The sequence below is a fragment of the Rhamphochromis longiceps genome, linkage group LG17 (assembly GCF_057381845.1).
Source record: "Rhamphochromis longiceps isolate RC_006_pf linkage group LG17, R_longiceps_female_GT1.1, whole genome shotgun sequence".
NCBI classification, from domain to species: Eukaryota; Metazoa; Chordata; class Actinopteri; order Cichliformes; family Cichlidae; genus Rhamphochromis; species Rhamphochromis longiceps.
In genome coordinates, this window is record NC_140573.1 from 28,011,472 (window position 1) to 28,031,119 (window position 19,648).

At 41.3% G+C, this 19,648-nt stretch overlaps 1 protein-coding gene across 4 annotated transcripts in view; it reads left to right on the forward strand.

Moving 5' to 3' along the window:
• The window catches only part of magi2a (membrane associated guanylate kinase, WW and PDZ domain containing 2a), a 273,251-nt gene that overhangs the window by 250,532 nt on the left and 3,071 nt on the right, over nucleotides 1-19,648 (forward strand). The window contains exons 12-21 of one of the 4 annotated variants that reach the window (XM_085385962.1): nucleotides 791-998; nucleotides 4,255-4,296; nucleotides 4,383-4,498; nucleotides 4,796-4,988; nucleotides 8,494-8,751; nucleotides 9,232-9,417; nucleotides 10,493-10,709; nucleotides 11,426-11,651; nucleotides 12,933-13,085; nucleotides 17,174-17,312. In XM_085385962.1, coding sequence (XP_085242088.1) covers nucleotides 791-998; nucleotides 4,255-4,296; nucleotides 4,383-4,498; nucleotides 4,796-4,988; nucleotides 8,494-8,751; nucleotides 9,232-9,417; nucleotides 10,493-10,709; nucleotides 11,426-11,651; nucleotides 12,933-13,085; nucleotides 17,174-17,312 — 1,738 coding nt within the window. The remainder of the gene's footprint in view (nucleotides 1-790; nucleotides 999-4,254; nucleotides 4,297-4,382; nucleotides 4,499-4,795; nucleotides 4,989-8,493; nucleotides 8,752-9,231; nucleotides 9,418-10,492; nucleotides 10,710-11,425; nucleotides 11,652-12,932; nucleotides 13,086-17,173; nucleotides 17,313-19,648) is intronic. The other 3 variants (XM_085385963.1, XM_085385964.1, XM_085385965.1) reach the window with 3 other exon arrangements.

Sequence of the window (19,648 nt, forward strand, 5' to 3'; positions counted from 1 at the left end):
TGACAGTTGGCGAAACACTGCCCCCTAACAGGAAATATTGAACCACATCAATTAGGTGCAGCAGGCCTGTCAAGCTTTGTTCTTTCCCAGATGTTAAAATATTTTAGCAGGGCTGCCTATTGTAGTCACATTTGGGGTATTTCTTTAGTTGTCATAGTTATCTCAAAAATACAAGGCGAAGGCTGACTTTGCAAAATGCTGCATTCCTGATGTTTCAATCAAAGATGTAAAATTATAATTCTGAATACACATCATCATTAAAACAGTTTGGAAAAAACAGTAAACGGCGAGTTCAAGTGAGTCTGTAACTGACACACTTTGGTGCTTTTTTTAATGCCCAGGGCATCATCATCAGTTTCCTGAGTTGTCTTTTTGCCAAAGCTAAAAGCATCAAGTCTTTTCCAGTATGTTTTTTTCTTTCACCACATGTTTTAATCTTAAAATGAGAAGGAGACAGATGTTACGGTTACATAAAAACATGTAAATTGACAGGCACCTTTTTGTGAGTCGAAAGCATAATTTTTTTTGTTAGAAATGAGTAGTTTTCCTTACTTTTCTCTGAAAATAGACATGCATTATTAAGTTGTAAATATGTCCGAGCAGGCAAAGCTTGACGGGTGTAGCAGCCATAAATGGGCGCGGCAGGGTTTAGTGAACTGTCACAGCTCCTTAAACGAAACCGTGCCTAGGAGTTTACGGTTCTTACTGTGATTTTGAGGATGAAATCAAGCATCAGGAGTGGGAGAGCAGGAAGGGAAATACTGACCGCTCATGCCGCTGTGCTTTGCAGGTGCTGGAGCAGTGGGAGTCCCAGCAGGGCCAGAGCAGCCCTGCTCAGACCAGCCTGTCGGTTCCTGTTATCCCCCACAGCGCCCCCTTCCCAACACACCATCTTCACAGGGCCTCGGTCCCTGAGTCTGCCTCCGAGGCCTTGGCCCTGGCAAAGCCAGACCCATATGACCTTTATGAGAAGTCCAGGGCTATCTTTGAGAGTAGGCGTAAGTACCAGCGTTGATACTGCAGGTGAAGTGCTGTGAAAACACACTCCTCTCTAGAAATCAAGCAGGCCAGCTTCTACGAGGGAAGGCAGAGGAGTGAAGAGCGATCACTCTTTCTCTCAATCACAGAATTGATTCATTGTCACTTTTGTTGCTCCACAGAAATCTGAAAAAGTCTTCTGAAATTTGCTGACCTCTTTCTTCAGAGCTGAAGATCTGTGTCTGAACTTTCCACACAATAACCACGAGTATAAAATAAAAATCAGAAGCTGTGTAGATAACTAGAAATACTGATCATTGTAAACTGAGAAGTGTCCCTGAATAATCAGACAGGTGCTTCTGCACAGTTATATTTCCATCCTGTGACTTGTAAAATTATAAAATTCTACATATTATTGCGATTGTGCATACATCATTCTTTTGCTCAATTGAGCATTTTAATCAGTAGAAAGTAGGACATGCTTTTTATGCACATTTGTATTTGCAGAATAAGGATTTTAGTAACATCACAGATCTATATTATCATAGCACACAGGTACTAGAATTAGTTTTCTTAAATTCTGTAACGAGACATTTACACTAAATATTATTGTGTTTCTTTCACATTATTTCACATCATCATTTCACATTCTTTCCTACTTGAAAGTAAAATGTGTTTCTGGGAAACATAGTGAAATACGGATTATGTTGAGTTGGCTTTTCCACTCTCACAGTGGTGTGTAAGCCAGTTTCTTCACTGATTCTCTTTAGAGGTTAACATCTGCCTTGCATATAACTGATAACAGGTCTCATGGATTCATGGCTTGACAGTATCTTTCCTCTGGTTTATTGGAGGATATTGCTATAGTAAAGTTACAGTAAAGTTTTTATTGTTAAGGCTGCTGTATATGAGGTACCTGCTATTCAAGAGGACACGGCTGTCAGAAAGTCTTCTCATCAAATCTTCCTGTTTCGCTCACTGTCGTTTCCTCCTCTTCTGTGGCGGATGCCGTGATCACTGCTGCCTTCCTCTCAGTAAAGGTCAGGGGTTGTGCCTGGTAATGCTCAGTAGGAAAAACACACAGACAGATTTTAGCAGTGCTCCATTTGACCGCCTCACTGGTGTAGGTAAAGCTGGGTGTGACCTTTTATTTAGCATCACAACCTCAGGCCAGCCCAGACTCCGTCAGCTGTGGTTAAGTTCAGTCTTCTCTGACCCTTAATAAATTAATGTCAGCGATTACATAAACAGACTGAGGTATAGGATCAGGTATTTCAAACTCTTTAGCATACATTCTCAGCTTTATGAGCCTGTATTAAAAATGGTCACAGTAGGTTTTGTGGGTTATTCAGTGTGACAGGGAAAAGCAGGTGTTCCTGTTTTGTTGTGTTTTCTTAAATATAATTTGACAGTTTCATACGCATTAAAGTCAAAGACACTTCAAAGACGGACATGTGAGATCCTGAGTGAATAAATCCCAAGCAGGCTGCATTGCTTGAAACCACTCGAGATTTTGTGTGCGTGTGTTTGTATCTTTGAAGAAGATTGTTCGAAGATTGTTTAGACCAGTGCTCCCAACCTTTTTTCATCTGACTACATCTACTACTGCAGCCCTGTCAGACGGACTCTAAAAACCTGTTCACAACATTCTTGATCTTTAAATCTGTTAAACTGAGCTTATTTTAAACTGCATCTAAACACTTTTGGCATAATTTTCAATTGTAGATAGTTATCTGATCCAGATGTCCTTACCTGTTAGCGTGTTATTTTAGCCATACGTCACTACTGCTCAGTTTAATAGCTGGTGACCAATTTCACCACTTTCGAGTTTTGTGTGTACAGTTTCGACCTTTTCTTTATTTTTTTTCCATTATATTGTTGGCTGCACATCCATGATGAGAATCTTCTGTTACACTATATCCTGAAGTTGCATGATTGTAGATTGTTGGAGAAATAGATCTGGTGACTGTGGGGTCCAATTGCTCAAGAAACCAATTTGAGATGATTTGAACTTGGAGGCATGCCTGGAAGCAGAAATCAGGAGATGGGTACATTATGGTCATAAAGGGATGAACATGGTCAGCAGCAGTACTCAGGTAGGCTGCCGGGTTTCACTAATGGTCAGTGGGTACAAAGGGACTGAAAAGGTACAAAGAAATTATCCTCCACATCATTACACCACCAGCAGCAGCAGTCTGAGTTTTACGCTAAGTTTTGACCCCAACGTCTGAATGCTGCAGCAGAAATCGGGACTGATCAGACCAGGCAGCATTTTTCCAATCTTCTATTGTCAAGTTTTGGTGAGCCCGTGTGAAATGTAGCCTCAGCGTCTGAAGCTACAAGTGGCACCAGGTACGGTCTTCTGCTGCTGTAACCCATCTGCTTAAAGGTTCACATGTTGTAGATTCTCCACGTCTACATGCCAACATGTATTGAGTGGCTGCCATGTGATTGGCTGATTAGATATTTGCAAAGTTATTCAAGTCCAGAGGAACAGGTGTACTCCTTATAAAGTGGCCAGTAAGTGCATTTCGATGTAAAGTTTTGTTAACAGCATTGTTTATTTGTTCATGCTATCTAGTCAGCCAACCTGTTCGACTTTTTCGGGTTTACTCCATTAATTAATTCAAGCTAACAGTGAGCTAATATTATAAACTACCCCCAAAAATACAGATATACTTGAACCTATTTCCTGAATTTGATGTTTTTGAGTGTAGAAATTGACTTTGTAATTTTGATTGTTCTTAAAATATAAAGAAAAAATATAGACATACTGAAGAAATCCACCACTTCTCTATAAACAGAACTGTATATTTGTGGTAATAGCTGCCTCGCTCTGCTCACCTGTAGTCCTGATTCTTTTTCTCATCATTCCTGTGGAGTCGCAGCAGAGCGCTCACTATGATTAAAACACTTACAACTGGAATCAATTTTTCATTCACAGCCACTTGTCTGTGGTTGAGTTCATTTCACTACTTTTGCACATCATGGCGTCGTGCAAAGCTCCTGATTGCAGATCAGTGCTTGCACCCCACCTCACGCTGTAAATAAGGGATGGGTATATTACACGCTGTAAGCACTTCCCGACTTTTATGGATGATGCTGAAATTCTGCAGTGACATAATGCTGAGGCAGGGCCTTTCTGCCTTGTTTCTAGCCTTTATGGGAGCGTCTGTGTTTACTGGTGTACTCTTTGGATGTGTATGAGCATTTTTTTTGTGCATTTTGCATTGTTTACAGGGACATCCTGTCCTTTGTCTTCATCTTTTAATCTAGATCCTGGGCAGCCAAGGACTGTTTTCCCTCTGGACTCTTCAGGTAAACACATACTCCTTACAGCGACGCTGGAGCTCCGCACACTGTCAGGCCAGGACTTTAATTATTTTCCTCTTGTTTTGCCTCAGGAGGAGAGTACCAGGACATCGAGGTCCACCTGCGCCGACAGAAGTCCGGGTTCGGTTTCCGGGTGCTGGGCGGGGATGAGGCGGGGCAGCCTGTGAGTCCGGAGACGCGTGAGAAGGCTCGTATGGCAGTGGGCGTGGAACCCTGTCATTTTCTCCTCTCTTAACCCACTACACACACTGTGAACACCTAACCTGACCTTTGCCCCCTGAGAGAGTGCTGGCTGTGGCTGCTTTGGTGTTTATTGCTGTTTTTTACTGTAACACAACAATATTTTAGCCATGTAACTGAGTTATTAATGTGTCAGTATAACAACCACTTAACACCCACTTGCATGTGACCCACACAGTCTACACTCCGGAGTCTCGGGGCTTATGAGTCCGAAATCTTTCTGACAGCCTGCGTTTAAAAACAGATTCTCATCGGGGCGATCATCGAGAAGAGTCCAGCGGATCTAGATGGGCGCCTGCGGCCCGGCGATGAGCTGCTGTTTGTTGATGGAATCCCAGTGGTGGGGAAGCCACACAGATATGTCATTGACCTGATGCACGGGGCAGCACGTACCGGCCAGGTGAATCTGGTTATCAGGAGGAGGGTTCAGGCGGCAGGTGAGGAAACAGCAGAGTCATCAATCTGGGATTCCTTCTTTATAGATTGTTTTAATCCACTGTTTAACACAGCATAAATGTACTGCTCTGGATTATAAAAGTGTGCAGCGTGCCTCTCCTCTGTCTGTTCTCGTCCTCCTCTATTACCTCTCCTGGTCTCATTCATGTCCTGTAATGATTCAGGTTTAATTAGTCAGAAAACCGAACTACTAATCTCTGAGTAATTATGCTGAAGCCTCTCTGAAAAACACATTAGCACACCTTCGCTCTCACGCACACACTTTTCTCGCTCCCTTTCCTTACTTGAGTTTCTTTACCGTGGAGACTGAGCTGGCGCTTCTTCCTCTGAACTACAGCCTGTCCTGTTCTCTGTCATGCGGCGGCTGTGTGAAGGCAAGAGAGGACCCAAATGCACGGCTCTAGTCACACGGGGATAAACTCAAAGGCCGGTCTTTATTAACAGGAACATAAGAAGTCATATAAAACTATACTGGGAGCAACTAAAAGCTGAGGCGCTGGGAAGACACGGAAAATGCACACAACCTAGAGGGACGACGCAACACAGAACAAAGGGACACTCTGACATAAATACACAGAAGGTAACGAGGGAAGTGGGAACACACGGGGAACACAGCTGAAGACAATTACTCATGGCCGAGCAGGGAGGACACGAAACTGACGATACTGACACCAAGATGTGGACCTTAAACACAACACAGTACACAGAGATGAGCACGGAGAGAGAGAGGCAGAGAGAGAGGCAGAGAAGAAGGATGAATACGAGGGGATGAGGAGAACACAGAACACATAGGATGGGAACACGGTACCAGAGCAAACACCACAATAAAAACATGGACACAGAGGGAATCCAAATACCAAACCAAACAATCCAATGGACATAAGAAACAAAATACAAAACTACAGAAAAACTAAGAACACTGGGTCAAAATGACCCAGGACCATGACATTCTCATTATTACGCCCTCCACCACACACATGCACATGTTCCTCTCACCAATCAAATTCTTCCCACTCTAGTCCGCCCTGTCTGTCAATTTCTTCTCCACCAAAGGCTACAGTCTGACTCATGCCTGGCCTCTTGTGTGGCCCTTACTTCCATCCTAATTGTCTGACTCCCACTCGCACTTTACGAAGTATCAGACTCTCTCTGCTCCGAGCTCACACTTTAGCCCGCACCCAGTAACCCACATTTTGCACAAATCATTGGCTTTTTTCACTATTTTCCTCCTCATGTGATAATAATTTGTGCACTCATTGGGTAAAGAAATACTAAATGTGGGCTCAAACCTTTTAATGATAACAAAGCTTGTCATAGCCTCACATTTACAGTTTAAATCCTGAACTGTTTAACTACAGAAGAGCGCAGCCCCACTTACTAGTGAACTATGAAAACAACACTGGGTTCGATCAGTCAGTGTGCCAGAGTGCATATGCACACTTTTGTCAGTGTATGCTAGAGGTGCTAGAAGCTACTTTAGCTGTGGTCAGATTGACATAAGGCAGCGTTTTAATGATGTGTTTTGAATTGCTGTCCTATGTTCACTTCTTGATTCTTCACAGGGATGAGGTCTAGTTCCAGCTTAGGGGGGAAGATGAAAAACACTTTGCTGGCAAAACTGTGTAGATTTTCCACATGCAAAATGATCTTTGGATTCTATGAAAGTAACTCTGTATCCTGCTGATATTTTTTTTCTAGTTAGGAATCTTTAGCTTCTTTGAAGGGGACTTTTATGCTTTCACTTATTTTATGTCACTTGAACATTTCAAAACTGTGGATGATCATATTAAAGTTGGGGGATCCTGTGAATCAAGCAAAGCTACTCTAGTATAGTGCAAAAGCAATATAGAGATGGACATTTCTGTATTGTACATGGAAAAATGTAACAGTGACACTACTTCAAAGTGTCACAACACTGCTTTATCACTGGATTGTGAGTAGAAGAATTAAAGAAGCAGGAAACAAAGAATTAAACTGTTCCAGGAGCTCCCTGGAATCCACCTGGGGATTTCTATGATCCTCCAACAGCATCTCATGGAAATATATGTAGAGATCGCTCATGCCTCCAGCCTTGTTGCTATGCGCACACCTGGTTACAAAACCTGTAAGGTGCACCAGCTGTTTGTAACATCATTTTTGGGATGAGATGCCGTTCTCAAGAGCAGTAGTAGCGAGCATGAACTGCACTGATAGAAGGTAACAAGAGTTTAAAGGTACTTTAATTCATTTAAGAACTTAATATTGTATTATTCAGCGCACCACAATAATTTGACACCTGGAGTCACCTGCAAATAAAGGATTTCACGATCTTATTAAATGCAGCAAATTGTTAAGGATCAAATTACTGAAGAAAAAAATTATTTTTGTTCTTACTGTGTTTCAGAAGTCTAAATTGTAAGCTGCTAACTGCTACACTTTTCTGATGGTTTACTTAAAATAGCAATGTGAGGGCTAGAGGGTTACATCATCAAAAAAAATAAAAAAATCCACACACGAAAAAAGCTGCCTTATTTGAATGCTGCGACACAGCAGGGTTGCCATTGTAGAGAGGGTCCTGAAAAAAACTCCATCTCAGCTGGCTGCAACAGGAAAATGCTCATTGTGCACTTTTGTATTATGAAGCAATGATGTATTTTTGATATGTTTTAGCTTGTGGCCTTCATCTGGATCATTAATGTATACATTGTAAGTGTTAATAGGGTTTGTAAGTCCTTTCCTCTCCCATTAGGCTCCTTAAGGTCTCCGATGTCTTAAAATATCTTAAATAAGCATTTACATTTTTATAATTATAATGAGCTTTGAAAGTCATGTTTGAAATAAAGATATGACCACCTTTATTCTTCAGCACCTCCTGTAAGCCTTCTTGGAATTCCTTTAAGTAGACTTCAGGAATAGTTCTCCAGGCTTCTTGAAGGACATCCAAAGCTCTTCTTTGGATGTTGTCTTTACTTTGTTCTGTTCTCTGTCAAGATGATCCGACACTGCGTCCTCTTAGGTCTCCGTAGAGGTCTGTGCATGACTGATAGTTTCACCTGTGGTTTTTTTCTATCCAGGTATACTATTACTGCATTGGCAGTGTGTTTGGGATCAGTATTATACTGAAAAATTAAGTCGTTGCCAATTAGATGCTTTCCAGATGGTTTAAAGCTGACAATACTTTTCGTTGTTCGTAATTTCATCAATTTTGACAAAGATTTCCTAACAGGTTTTTCTTCTTTGTTCAGGAGGTGACTTGCAGATCCTTTTCATCTGCTTTAGATAGTTTTTTTTCTTTTGTCCTCCAATTGTGCAGTTCACTCAACCTTTAAGAATTCACTTCACACCAAGTTGAGATATGTCAGGTTTAGGGCTAACAGCTCTTTAAGATTCACCTTGTTGGTGCAAACATACAATTTTATGCCTTTGACATTAATCTGCACATTTGGGAAGGGTTCTCAAACTCAGCTACATACCTCTGTTCTGATTCCTCTCTGCGTCGCCCTACAGGCGAGTCTTGTCCAGAAAACGGCCGCAGCCCAGGTTCTGTCTCCACGCAGCACAGCTCCCCACGTAGTGACTTCACGTATGGCAACAGCACCAGCACACCCCAGGCTCCCAACGCTGGCATGGGCAACACCGGTGCTACTTCAGACGGGATCTCGAACACACAACCAAGCGATGTCATAATCAGCCGAAAGGAGAGCGAGGGCTTCGGTTTCGTCATCATCAGCTCGCTCAACCGGCCTGAGGCGGCCACAACTAACAGTGAGTCCAGTGATTATTAAAGAGTCAAGTAGGTGCTTAAGCATCATCAGTCATTCTCTGCTTAGCATAACAACTGCTTCGAGTGCTAAACATTGTGGCAAAGCTCATAGATGCTTGTCAATAATCAGGTAGTCTCTTTATAGTGTGAAGAAAACTTATTGGTTAGGGTAGGCAAGGTCACGGCTTGGTAAAAAGTGAAGCGCCTCTCATTCTAGCTCCTCAATTATACATGCCCTCCCACAGCACGTCAGTCACACACATATCTGGCGCACTGCTCTGAGCATCAGTGCTTCGCCCACACACACATGAAGAAAAACTGGATGCCTTACGTAAGCCTGAGGTGAATAGCAAAATGAGAGAGGCAGAGACACGTTCAGTCAGTCAGGCAGTGAGTGGTGTGTGAGCACAGACTAGCGTAATCCTCCAATCTGCTGCCGAGCGCGTCTTTACCCGCTGTTGCGTGTGTGAATGCTCCAACAGCTGTGCCCCACAAAATTGGCCGCATCATCGAGGGCAGCCCGGCAGACCGCTGCGGGAAGCTGAAGGTGGGAGACAGGATACTGGCGGTGAACAACCAGTCCATCGTCAACATGCCGCACGCTGACATCGTTAAGCTGATCAAAGATGCAGGCCTTAGTGTCACCCTGAGGATCATACCACAGGAAGGTGAGACATGGACACACACACACACAAAACACCTGCTGACGGTGATTCATGACAGATATTGAATTAGCTTTGTTAAATGAAAGCTGCAAAGCCTTGTGTCACATTCACAAGCCAGTCATACTCTGTTTTTATGACACCTCTGCATGCAGATGCTTGGAACAGAAGTGCACGTCTCTAACAATAACACTAATACAGAACACACTCCGGCTGTGTCACTGAGAAATGTGTTCCCTTCTCCCATTTACCAAGTGATTCTTTTCATTTGTTGCTTTTGAGAAAGATTTCAATTCAACAAGAGACTCTTAACTACTCACAATAAACTTGAATCACAGCAACCAAGGCTGCCGAGAAAGGATTTTCTTTTTGCATCACTTCCCACTGATATTCCACTGACATTTGTATTCCCATTAGTTTGAAATACCTGTAGATTTTTGACCACTGTTAGTGGGCCCAATAAGGGATGCACATTACAATGAGGAGTAAGCGAGACTCACTGATGATCAAAACCGGAAAAAAACACACACTTTCACCAAATGATTACACAATAGACTTTGATAAAGCTGCAGTTGTGTTGCTAGATAGATTTAAACCCATTGTACTTCTCCACTGCTGGCCAATCACAGCAAGAAGCAGCTGAGGATATTGTGTAGCCATAGAAATTGCCAACCCTGGCAGTAGTTGTGTTTTATTTAAAATAGAAAATAAAGGTCTACATATCAATATTTTTTATTAAGAATTATTCAAATCAAGAACACTTTCACCACCACCCAGCTTTAATCGGCCGCTTGATTTTTTTTCAGGCCATTGTTTCATTTCTGTCATAGTAAATAAAGTGAAGACTCAAATATGCCCTTAGGCATGTGGTGAAAACCTAAACAGGAATCTCCTTTTCCGCTCAGATTTAGCAGTTGAAAAGAAATAAATAGCGCCGTTACTCCAGCAGATCAACTTTATCAGAGGACAATAGGTTTGCTGTGCTGCCCTCAAGTGGCCAAGACAATCAAGTTATAGTGACAAGACAGCCTTAGCTGATACCTTATGGTTTGATTTTCTTACATCACATTCTGTTTTTCAGAGGTGAGCAATCCTCCATCAGCCCCCAGCTCGGAGAAGCAGAGCCCCATGGCTCACCAGCACAGCCCTAAGGCCCAGCTAAACACTGCAGCCTCCCTGTCTAACCAAGCAGTGACAGAACCGAGCCCCTCTGCCAGCCAGCCCAACCCCATGCCCCACCAGAGCCCTGTGACTCAGCTTCCTGCCCCGACACCTCAGACCTACACCCACGAGAGCAGGTAAGAGTCGGTTTACAAGCAGCTGCCTTGATTTTTTTTTTTTTATGACGCAGTGAAGCATTTTTTATAGACTAGCTCTTTATCTGCCACTGGGGTGAAACACCGTTCCTCTGGGAATAAAGGTACCCTGAGCGAGTCAGATATCTCCTTTCTCTTTCTCTTCACCTTGCGCTCGAGCCTCTCTCTTCTCCCCTTTTCAGTTTCTTTTTCCAGCTTCATCTTTGTCTCTCTTATTGTCCCTTCTCTTTGTTCATCTCTCACGCTCGCTCACTATTTTGTTGTATAACATCACTTAACTCTTATGGAGTGCTAAATTATTTACATAAATTGCTTCTTTATCGAGATCTGTTGAATATTTTACCAAGAACTACAGGGGTCCCAAAATTTACAGCCTCATTTCCTTTCCCTCTGCTTTACACAGTATTCAGATATCTTTGCACTCATCAGCGTGAGAGAGAGTTTGTTTTTATTATAAACATTTTATGTGATGTTTAATTTCCTCACTTAAGTTGTGTTTAATGGTTGTCATTTCAAAACTAAAAACAAGCCATTTCTGTCAGCGCCGGATGACCCAGCAGTTTGTTAGAGATGGGGTTTCTTTTGTTTGCTAAGCACGCTGAAAGATAATACGAGTAATCTTCCATGTCCAAAGGTGGTGATGACAGCTGTAGGAATCCTCCCTGGAAGTTCCTCCTTCATTCTCATTGGTCTGTTAGTTACAGGTCTGAGGTGAAGGCGAGGCAAGATGTTAAACCAGACATCCGACAGCCACCATTCACAGACTACCGACAGCCGCCGGTGGACTACCGGCACCCTCCCGTGGCAGACTACCGGCAGCCGCCCACGTTGGATTACAGACACCCGCCTCTGCTGGACTATCGACAGCTAGCCACAGATGCTAGACAATTTGCCATCCCAGAGTACCGAATGCCACCAGTTCAAGTAAGGAAGGACTTTGCCTTGAGGATGAGAGTGACTCATCCTTCAACAGACTCTTTTCTGAAGGTCAAATCATACAGGATTGTCAATATGAACATTGATATTTGAAATCTAGGACATAATCATATCATATCAGTCCCCTACAGCTCTACGGAGCCTTTTTAGTATCTGTTAACTCTTTTTCTTTCAATTTTATCTCTGCTATCTGTGCACAAATCCAATTAAGAGCCAGACATGAGTTGGTGAAAACCTAAAATTGAGCACAGCGTTCGTTCAGGCAGGTCACAAAGTTGAGCTCAGCCTGCAATCCTGCATGATCAGCTTACAGGAGCTAATGGCTCAGCTGGTACCCCTGTACACATCCAACTGACAAATCTTAGGCCTGCCTACAGATGCCAAGTCATTTTGCGGCACACTTACAACACAGTTCCTACTTTTCATGCTGCATATCTGTTCTCTGTGCTCCGTTATGTATGGACTGTCTTCCTGCTGCTGTTTGCACTAATACAAACTCCTCCATAGAAGGGAAACGGGCTCCCAGCACAGAGCTGTACCACCACTTATAAATTATTGCAGGTGTAAAGAAACCTTCCTTCTCCTTACTGAGCAGGTTAAAGGAGAGAGATAAATGGACTTAAAGTTGTATGGTGGCCATAAATATGACAAAAAATTGCCAATATTTCACCAATGATATTTTGGATGTGTAAATAAGAAACTACTTCCTAACAAGTAAACTTAAAATTTGAGCTGTATATCAACCTTGTGTTCACAGCTCAGCTGCCAGTGGCCAATAAATGTATAAATACTTCTAAATTTGGTTGGTGATCAGGGACATGCTGAGAGGAACATTTTAAAGTTACAAATTCAGGGTCTAAAATAATGTTTTAGGGCTCACATGGTGAAAAAGCTGTTACGTGGCACTGAATTACCTCAAACATATTTTTCATTGCACAGTCTCTTGTACAATAATGTAGTAAAATATATTTCCAGAGAGATTGTTTTTCTATTATATTCTAAGCTTGTTTCTAGATATTTTGAGTTTTTGTATAAACCCTTTGTTTTTCTATTTAAAGCTGGTTTTGTCTGTCAAAGTACATGCCGTGTTATTTCTCAAAACCTCATGTATTGAAGCTAAAGTTTTGGTCTTATTAGCACCTCCCCCATTGCTTTTGCTCCGTTCTCCTTCAAAAAAAACTATTATTGGAGACAATTTTCTGCAGTCATAGTCTGTTTTGTGCTCGAGTACGACTGCATCTGATCATGCGTGATCTCTGCTTGTCTCAGCTTACACAGGACTTCGACTTCTTCACAGTGGAGCTGGAGAAGAGCGTGAAGGGCTTCGGTTTTAGCATCCGTGGAGGGCGGGAGTACAAAATGGACCTCTTTGTCCTACGACTCGCAGAGGACGGGCCGGCCATTCGCAACGGGAGGATGAGGGTAGGGTTTGATGACATCATTTCCTTTAAGAAAGCGATTACCCCATCGTTAAAAGTTAAGCTGCTTTCAATCTTTGCTGCATTACACGGTGTTGTCTGTAATTGTCTGATGTTATCAACGCTGCAACTGCAACTTTTTTTTGTGCCAGCTAAGAAATAATCTGTCAAAATAACTTATGTATGAGATGGTTTGTCCTTCTGATGCTGATCGCAAGTTTGTCTCCTCCCAAATTCCCAAAACTTAACTTCTTCCTTTTGTTTAGCATCAGGTGATATTCAGCAGGTTAAAGACAGATTTAATCATTTAATGGGGCCATCATGATGTCATGTGTTTGATGGTCTCCACAGCTACACAGTTATCCTTTTAGCTAAAAAAACAAAGCAGCACACACATTTTCTGAATTACATATATATATGTAATAACAATAAATCCAGTGGAAATGAAAATAAAACCCTTCCACTTCCCCAGCAGCTTTTCTGTCTTTGGCGTTTCCCTCAGTCCTGTTTTCTTTTTCTTGCATGTCCTCCGATTCTTACATCTGCGGCTGTTAGCCTCAGTATGCACTACAGTGCTTATCTGTAATGAACCTGTCAAAGATAATGGTGTAAAATGCCCCTGAGGGAGATATTACTTTTCCTTTTCTGTGTTGTAATCGTTGTAGTCCAGTGGCTCCAGACGGACGTGGAAAAGGAAGCAGGAATACTTGTGGAGCTCTACTTAAAATCAGTAAACAAACTGCTGTGAAGTAGTGATAGTTTCTTTTTAAGTATTTAGTATTAAACAAAGAAAGTGAGAAAGAAAAAGTCAAACTGATTACCAGTAAAGTTTCTGGACATAAAAAAACTCCTATGACAGGTTTCATGTTGTACCAATTAACTGATGTAGCAGTCTACTACAGTAAGTTACATTTTAAGTTGGAAAGAGCTGCATTCAGTTCTCATTAAACATGGAAGTAACTAACACATTAGTTTAGAGTGCTTTGTTGAAGCCTCAAGTTGAGCATTTTGAAGTAGATGTGGACGAGTGACGTGTGGATCTGACAAACAAAAAAAAAGGACAAGTTCACATGAATAACTGTGTCAGTGAGAAGGTAGGCGCGCCCTACAGCAAACCCTGGTTTGATTGATTTTTTTGACTCTAACTGGAGCCACGCTTTGCACAAGTAAATGTGTTTATCAAATACTCAAAACAAAAACAATGCCATGTTCAAAGTCATTTAAATCCCCTTTCTTGCCCATTTTGATGACCATTCAAGCAGGTTGCCTTGATCGTGTCTGCATACCTCAGTACACTGAGTCGGTGCCATGTGATTGGCTGATTCGATATTTCGGTTAAAACGCAGTTGAACAGGTGTACATAATAAACTGGTTAGTTTCAGTTGTTACCAAATAAAGCAAAATATAAAATGTACAAAACAGAAGTTTTACAAACCCGAGAGGGCACCTATGCGGTCACCCTCTCGGGTTAATTTTGAACTGTAAAGTTTTATTTTGTGTCCTAATGACATGTAAAATAAGTAAATAAAGCCAATGCCCCAGGATTTTACTTAAGTAGACGCATGTATGCGCTTCATATTTGTCACCGTTGATTGATCAAACAGTGTAAGCCGTGTGATCCCTCCTCCAGCAATCCACGTATCCACACCGCTGCATGCGGCGAGGAATCAATCTGCATTTAACTTAAGCAAATGCGAGACGGTAGTTAAAAAGCATGGCTGTCACTGTGGATTTGAGTAGCGCTTTAACATACTCAGGTGTGGAAACCAAAAAGCCCACATGCTCTGTGACTCCCTGCAGTCACTCTGACATTTTGAGTTTGAGCCAAGTAGTTTCTACTCAACAGGCTCTTAAAAAGGAGGAAAAAAAACCCTCTTGCGAACAAAATAATCAGCAACAAGGAGCGCTTACAATTTCTAACAGGTTTGTTTTTTTTAGGTTAAATGTCACTGTAGATGCTGTTAAGAAAATTGTATGAAGTGATTGATTTTTACCGATAATCATTCAGCACATTTAATTACTTCTCCAAGCTTCGCTCCCATCTCCTGCTTTTTGAGCTCACGTGCTGTCCATTCAGCTTTCTTTCCCTCTTTATTAAAGATGAAAATGGAGATCACTCTCTGCTGCTGTTAGGGGCTGAGGTTTAATGAGAACAGTCTTGGCTTCCACCTCTTCAGACCACTGTAATGACACGTAATGACTCCCCCTCTCTTGACTCTAGTCCACTCCTAACTTTAAAATTACCCTCTTACCATTACTGGGAGACTTCTCCATTTGTTAGTGTAATTGGCTCAGCATGTTTTGTCCTGTTCCTCATGATTTCTCCCATTAGTGAACCTCAGGGCCCTCACATGAAGGGCTTTGAAGTGTTTCATATTTGAGCCATCCTCACATACACCAAGGAGTGGTCACATAAAGAAGGGATAGGCCTGGGAATATTAACTTTAGGTTTTAGCTGAGCTGCTGCTGTTATGATTATTTTATACACTTAACAACCAGTGTATTATGTATTCCTCTTCAACTGCTCATTAACACCTCATTAACACAGATATCTAAACAACCAATCAGATAGCAGCAGCCCAATGCATGTAGTTATATAGACATGATCAAAACAAGTCTTGGTTCTAGCTCCTGCTGCTGCTGCTGCTGGTGGTGTAATAACCACAGTGTCCCCAGCAGTAACCAGATGACACACCATGTCACAAAGCTCAAATCATCTCAAACTGGTTGCTTGAATATGAAACTGTACTCAAATGGCCTCCTCAGGCACCAGATCTCAAGCGACTATAGCACCTTTGGATGTAGTGGAACGGGAAAGTCTTAATAAGGATCAAAATCTGTGGAGAATGTTTCCAATACCTTAAAACAGCTCTGAAGGCAAAAGTTCAGAAATCCAATCCAGTACTATTAAGGCGTAACTAATAAAGGGGCCAGTGATTGTAAATCTGTATTGATCCTTATAAACTCACAAGGAAACATTTCATACAAATAGCAAGGGTCATCTAATCATTTAGATTTATCTGCTCCATTCTTACTGCTTTGTTTTGGATTGATTGAGGGCAGTTTGGTTTTCCCTTCAGTGGTCATTGAGCTTTATTGATACTCCGTCTAATCGATGCACACAGCTTCAGACTTGTTCCAGTGGTTGCTGTATTTGGCTGTTCTGAATACAGCCAGCAAAGTATTTATCGATCACAGAACAAAGCTGCCCTAAGTTCATGGCTGAAAAAATACTTCTTCTTTCTTTCAAACAGAAGCAGGTTGACAGTTTCTAGACTGCGTTTGATTTATTCAATTATATTATAGGTGTAGTTGTTACCTTTGTGAGGCCTATGTCTTCAAGCCTACCACTACATTGTTTGATGACTGTAACTAATTTAATGTTCTATGTAATTTTGTTACATTGGTACAATGCAAAATGTTTAATTTAATGGAATCTGATCAAATCAGATTTACTTCGCTGATATACATTTAGTTTATACAAAGCACATTTTTCAATGACAAATCATTTCAATGAATGCCTTTGATTTTATATGTTTCAGTTGCATTTTACTCTAAATTACTGCTTCATGTTTATTGATGTTGAAGAGTCATTTCCGAGTGTATGTCATGAAGAAAAATTAAATGACAAAAAAGGGCATGATCTGAAAGCAAGGATGGAAGATAAATGCTGTGTATGAATGTTCTGGTCTGTTGCACAGCAAAGATGATGCAAACAATTTAATAACAAGAGACCAAGCAACCACAAAAGTAGGAAAATAGGGCTATATATCAGACTTGCTTTTTGGTGGCTTACAGTTACACACATGACACATCACTGATGTATCCCTAAATTGTCACTAATCAAATAAAGGCAAAAATGCCTAAAAGCACTATTTAAAAACCATCCATACGTTTAGTCTAAAGCAAATAAACCCCAGTCTACAATCCAGAAAGATTTTGCTTAGCTTTGGTTTAGATTTAGCATGTGACCAAAAGCTGTAAGCATATTGTTATAACTAAAATGTCTTATTGATTTGACCTTGCAAGGAAAGTACAAACAGACTTCTTAGCTTCTTTCTTTGTTTTCTTTGCAAACTTTCTGACATGCAGGTTGGGGACCAGATCATTGAGATCAATGGGGAGAGCACTCGGGACATGACCCATGCTAGGGCTATCGAGCTCATCAAGTCTGGGGGCAGGCGGGTTCGTCTCCTCCTAAAGAGGGGTACAGGGCAGGTCCCAGAGTACGGTAAGGTTCTAGACTTTAAATTATTTGTCTCTCAGATCATTTCTTTCTTAACACGTAGTATTTTTTTCACTGTTAATCTAGTATCACATCGACTCTTAGTAATATTAATCTGACATGCATTTTTATTCATATTGTATCTTCTGCCTCTGTAGCCGTCATCCTTTTGTATTTAATCTCTTAGTTCTGTATTTCACTGTTGCTGTAAACTAATTGTCTCTTCTGTCTTAACTAACACTAGTTTATCTTCTGTCCATTTCAGTGATCTATCACTAATTGATTGGTCTAGGTTGTTACTTCCCCTTCTATAGGAATGGTATCTTCCAGTCTCTCCATGTGCATGAAAAGTGACACGCATGGCTCCCCCTATTTCTTCCTAACGGGCCACTCTAAAGACACGGTTTGTGACCATACGAATGTTTCTTTCTCTTCACTTAACCCTGGCTTTCTGTGCTTTGGTATTGTGCGTTGTTTTCACATCAAAACTTGTTTTATAACTTTGAAAAGCCCCAAACTCTTGAAGATTTTTCTTTTCTGTTCTGTTTTTTTGCTCCAGGAGTAATCAACAAAAATCACACCGAGCTGCAGGAGGTTCTAAAATTAGTGAACATAACTCTGTTCCTGACTGAAAGATAAATCAGCCACCAACAGCTACCTATGGGCTCAAAAATAAAGCTATATAAGCGTGCATCCTGAGCCAGCCAGGGGAAATGAACGTGAAATATTACAGCAGATTATTTACCCAGTAAAGTTTCAGCGCAGCATGAATTGAGCCTGGAAGGGGACATTTATTTGTATGACACTGCGGGCAGTAAAACTCCAATGCGTCACTCACTCCTGTGGCTTCTGCGTCAGCATGATGCTCACTTATCTGTTAACCCCCCTCTCTGTGAGGCTTATTCATCAACAACTGGCCTTGGTGGTCACCCCTGTCGCTCCCCCATGTCTGCCCTTCTCTGTTAGTCCCCTTCCAGCCCAGGTTTTAATCTCTCTGTGTGGAGAGCTTTTTTTAATACTTGCCTTGAGCTACAATCTTGAAACATGCACACAAGGAGTCCCGGTGTGGTCAGCCAGACAACACGGCACCCTATCTGTAGATAGCTACTGTTATCCGAGTTCCCCTGCAGCCTAGAAGCGACATTTTTTTAACCCACATGGCCTAATCTGCGTGGGTTTGATTCAACATTTAATCATTCCTAGTTTACAAGCAATTCATTTGCATACTGGAAGGTTATTCAAATCACGCGCTGTGATTAATTTGCCTATTTAAAGCATTAGCATACTAATGTTCAAAGGAGCGAGCTATTTTTGTTTCGGGTTGCTGTGAGATTTTTAAGGGTTTATGCAAAATAAAGCACCAAAAATCAAGAGTATAAACTGTGTGATGTAGCTGTGAGTATGAGCACAAATGTTATTTTGTGTTCATCTGCGTGGCGTTGAGATATTGAGTGCGCCCTTTCTAAGGGTATGCGTTTATCAAATTTATCAAAACTTACACTTAAGCTTGCTACTTAGGTGGTCAAAGTTATTTGCTACTTTTAGTAAAGAAACATGAAAGCAAACTATGTAAAAATAGCACTTAGTATCAGCATGTTTCTGTTCAAAACTTTTCTTCTGTTTTGCGTAGTAATTTTCTCTTAAAAGCTTTTTGTCAGAAACAGAAATCAGTTCAGATACAGTTTTTGTATGCTGAGTAATACGTCCTGTGTAACTGCTGTAAACCCTCACACTAACTGCTCGGCACTAAACTGTAGACCTCAGCATTATATTTTGCTTCCAAGGACCCAGATGTTTAAAGTGGTCTTGAGCAGTAGTTCTCCGCTTTCTAAAGGTCTTTTTTCATTCATTTTCATTCCCGTCCTTTCAGGGGAATGTTTTTTTTGTTTGACTCATTCTAGCATTAAAAGGCATCTAACTCAAGGGATGAATCAGTGTTGTGTCTACACAGAACAGACTTTGTGAAGATCCAGTTTTAAATTGTAACTTTTGTTACTACCGGCCTGTCAGAAAAACATGATTTGTTGCAATTTCTTCAGCTAAATCTACCAAAACAAAAAGCCAAAATACCACAATTTGACAGGCATAAAACTGTATTACAAGGTTCAAACTTGGCATATTTCTGCGTGGTGTGCAGCATATTCTTAAAAGATTTGAGGAAACTGGACAAGTCCAGGACAAAAGAATAAATGGCACGCTTAAAAAACTGTCTACAGTAGAAGTCTGTAAAATACATTGCAGGCTCTGTCATGTTTTTTTAAGTTGGTATTTTTGTATGTATTTGGTATTTCCCCATTGCATTCCTCCCCTATTTATTTCACCCCAAAATCTTTTGTAAACAT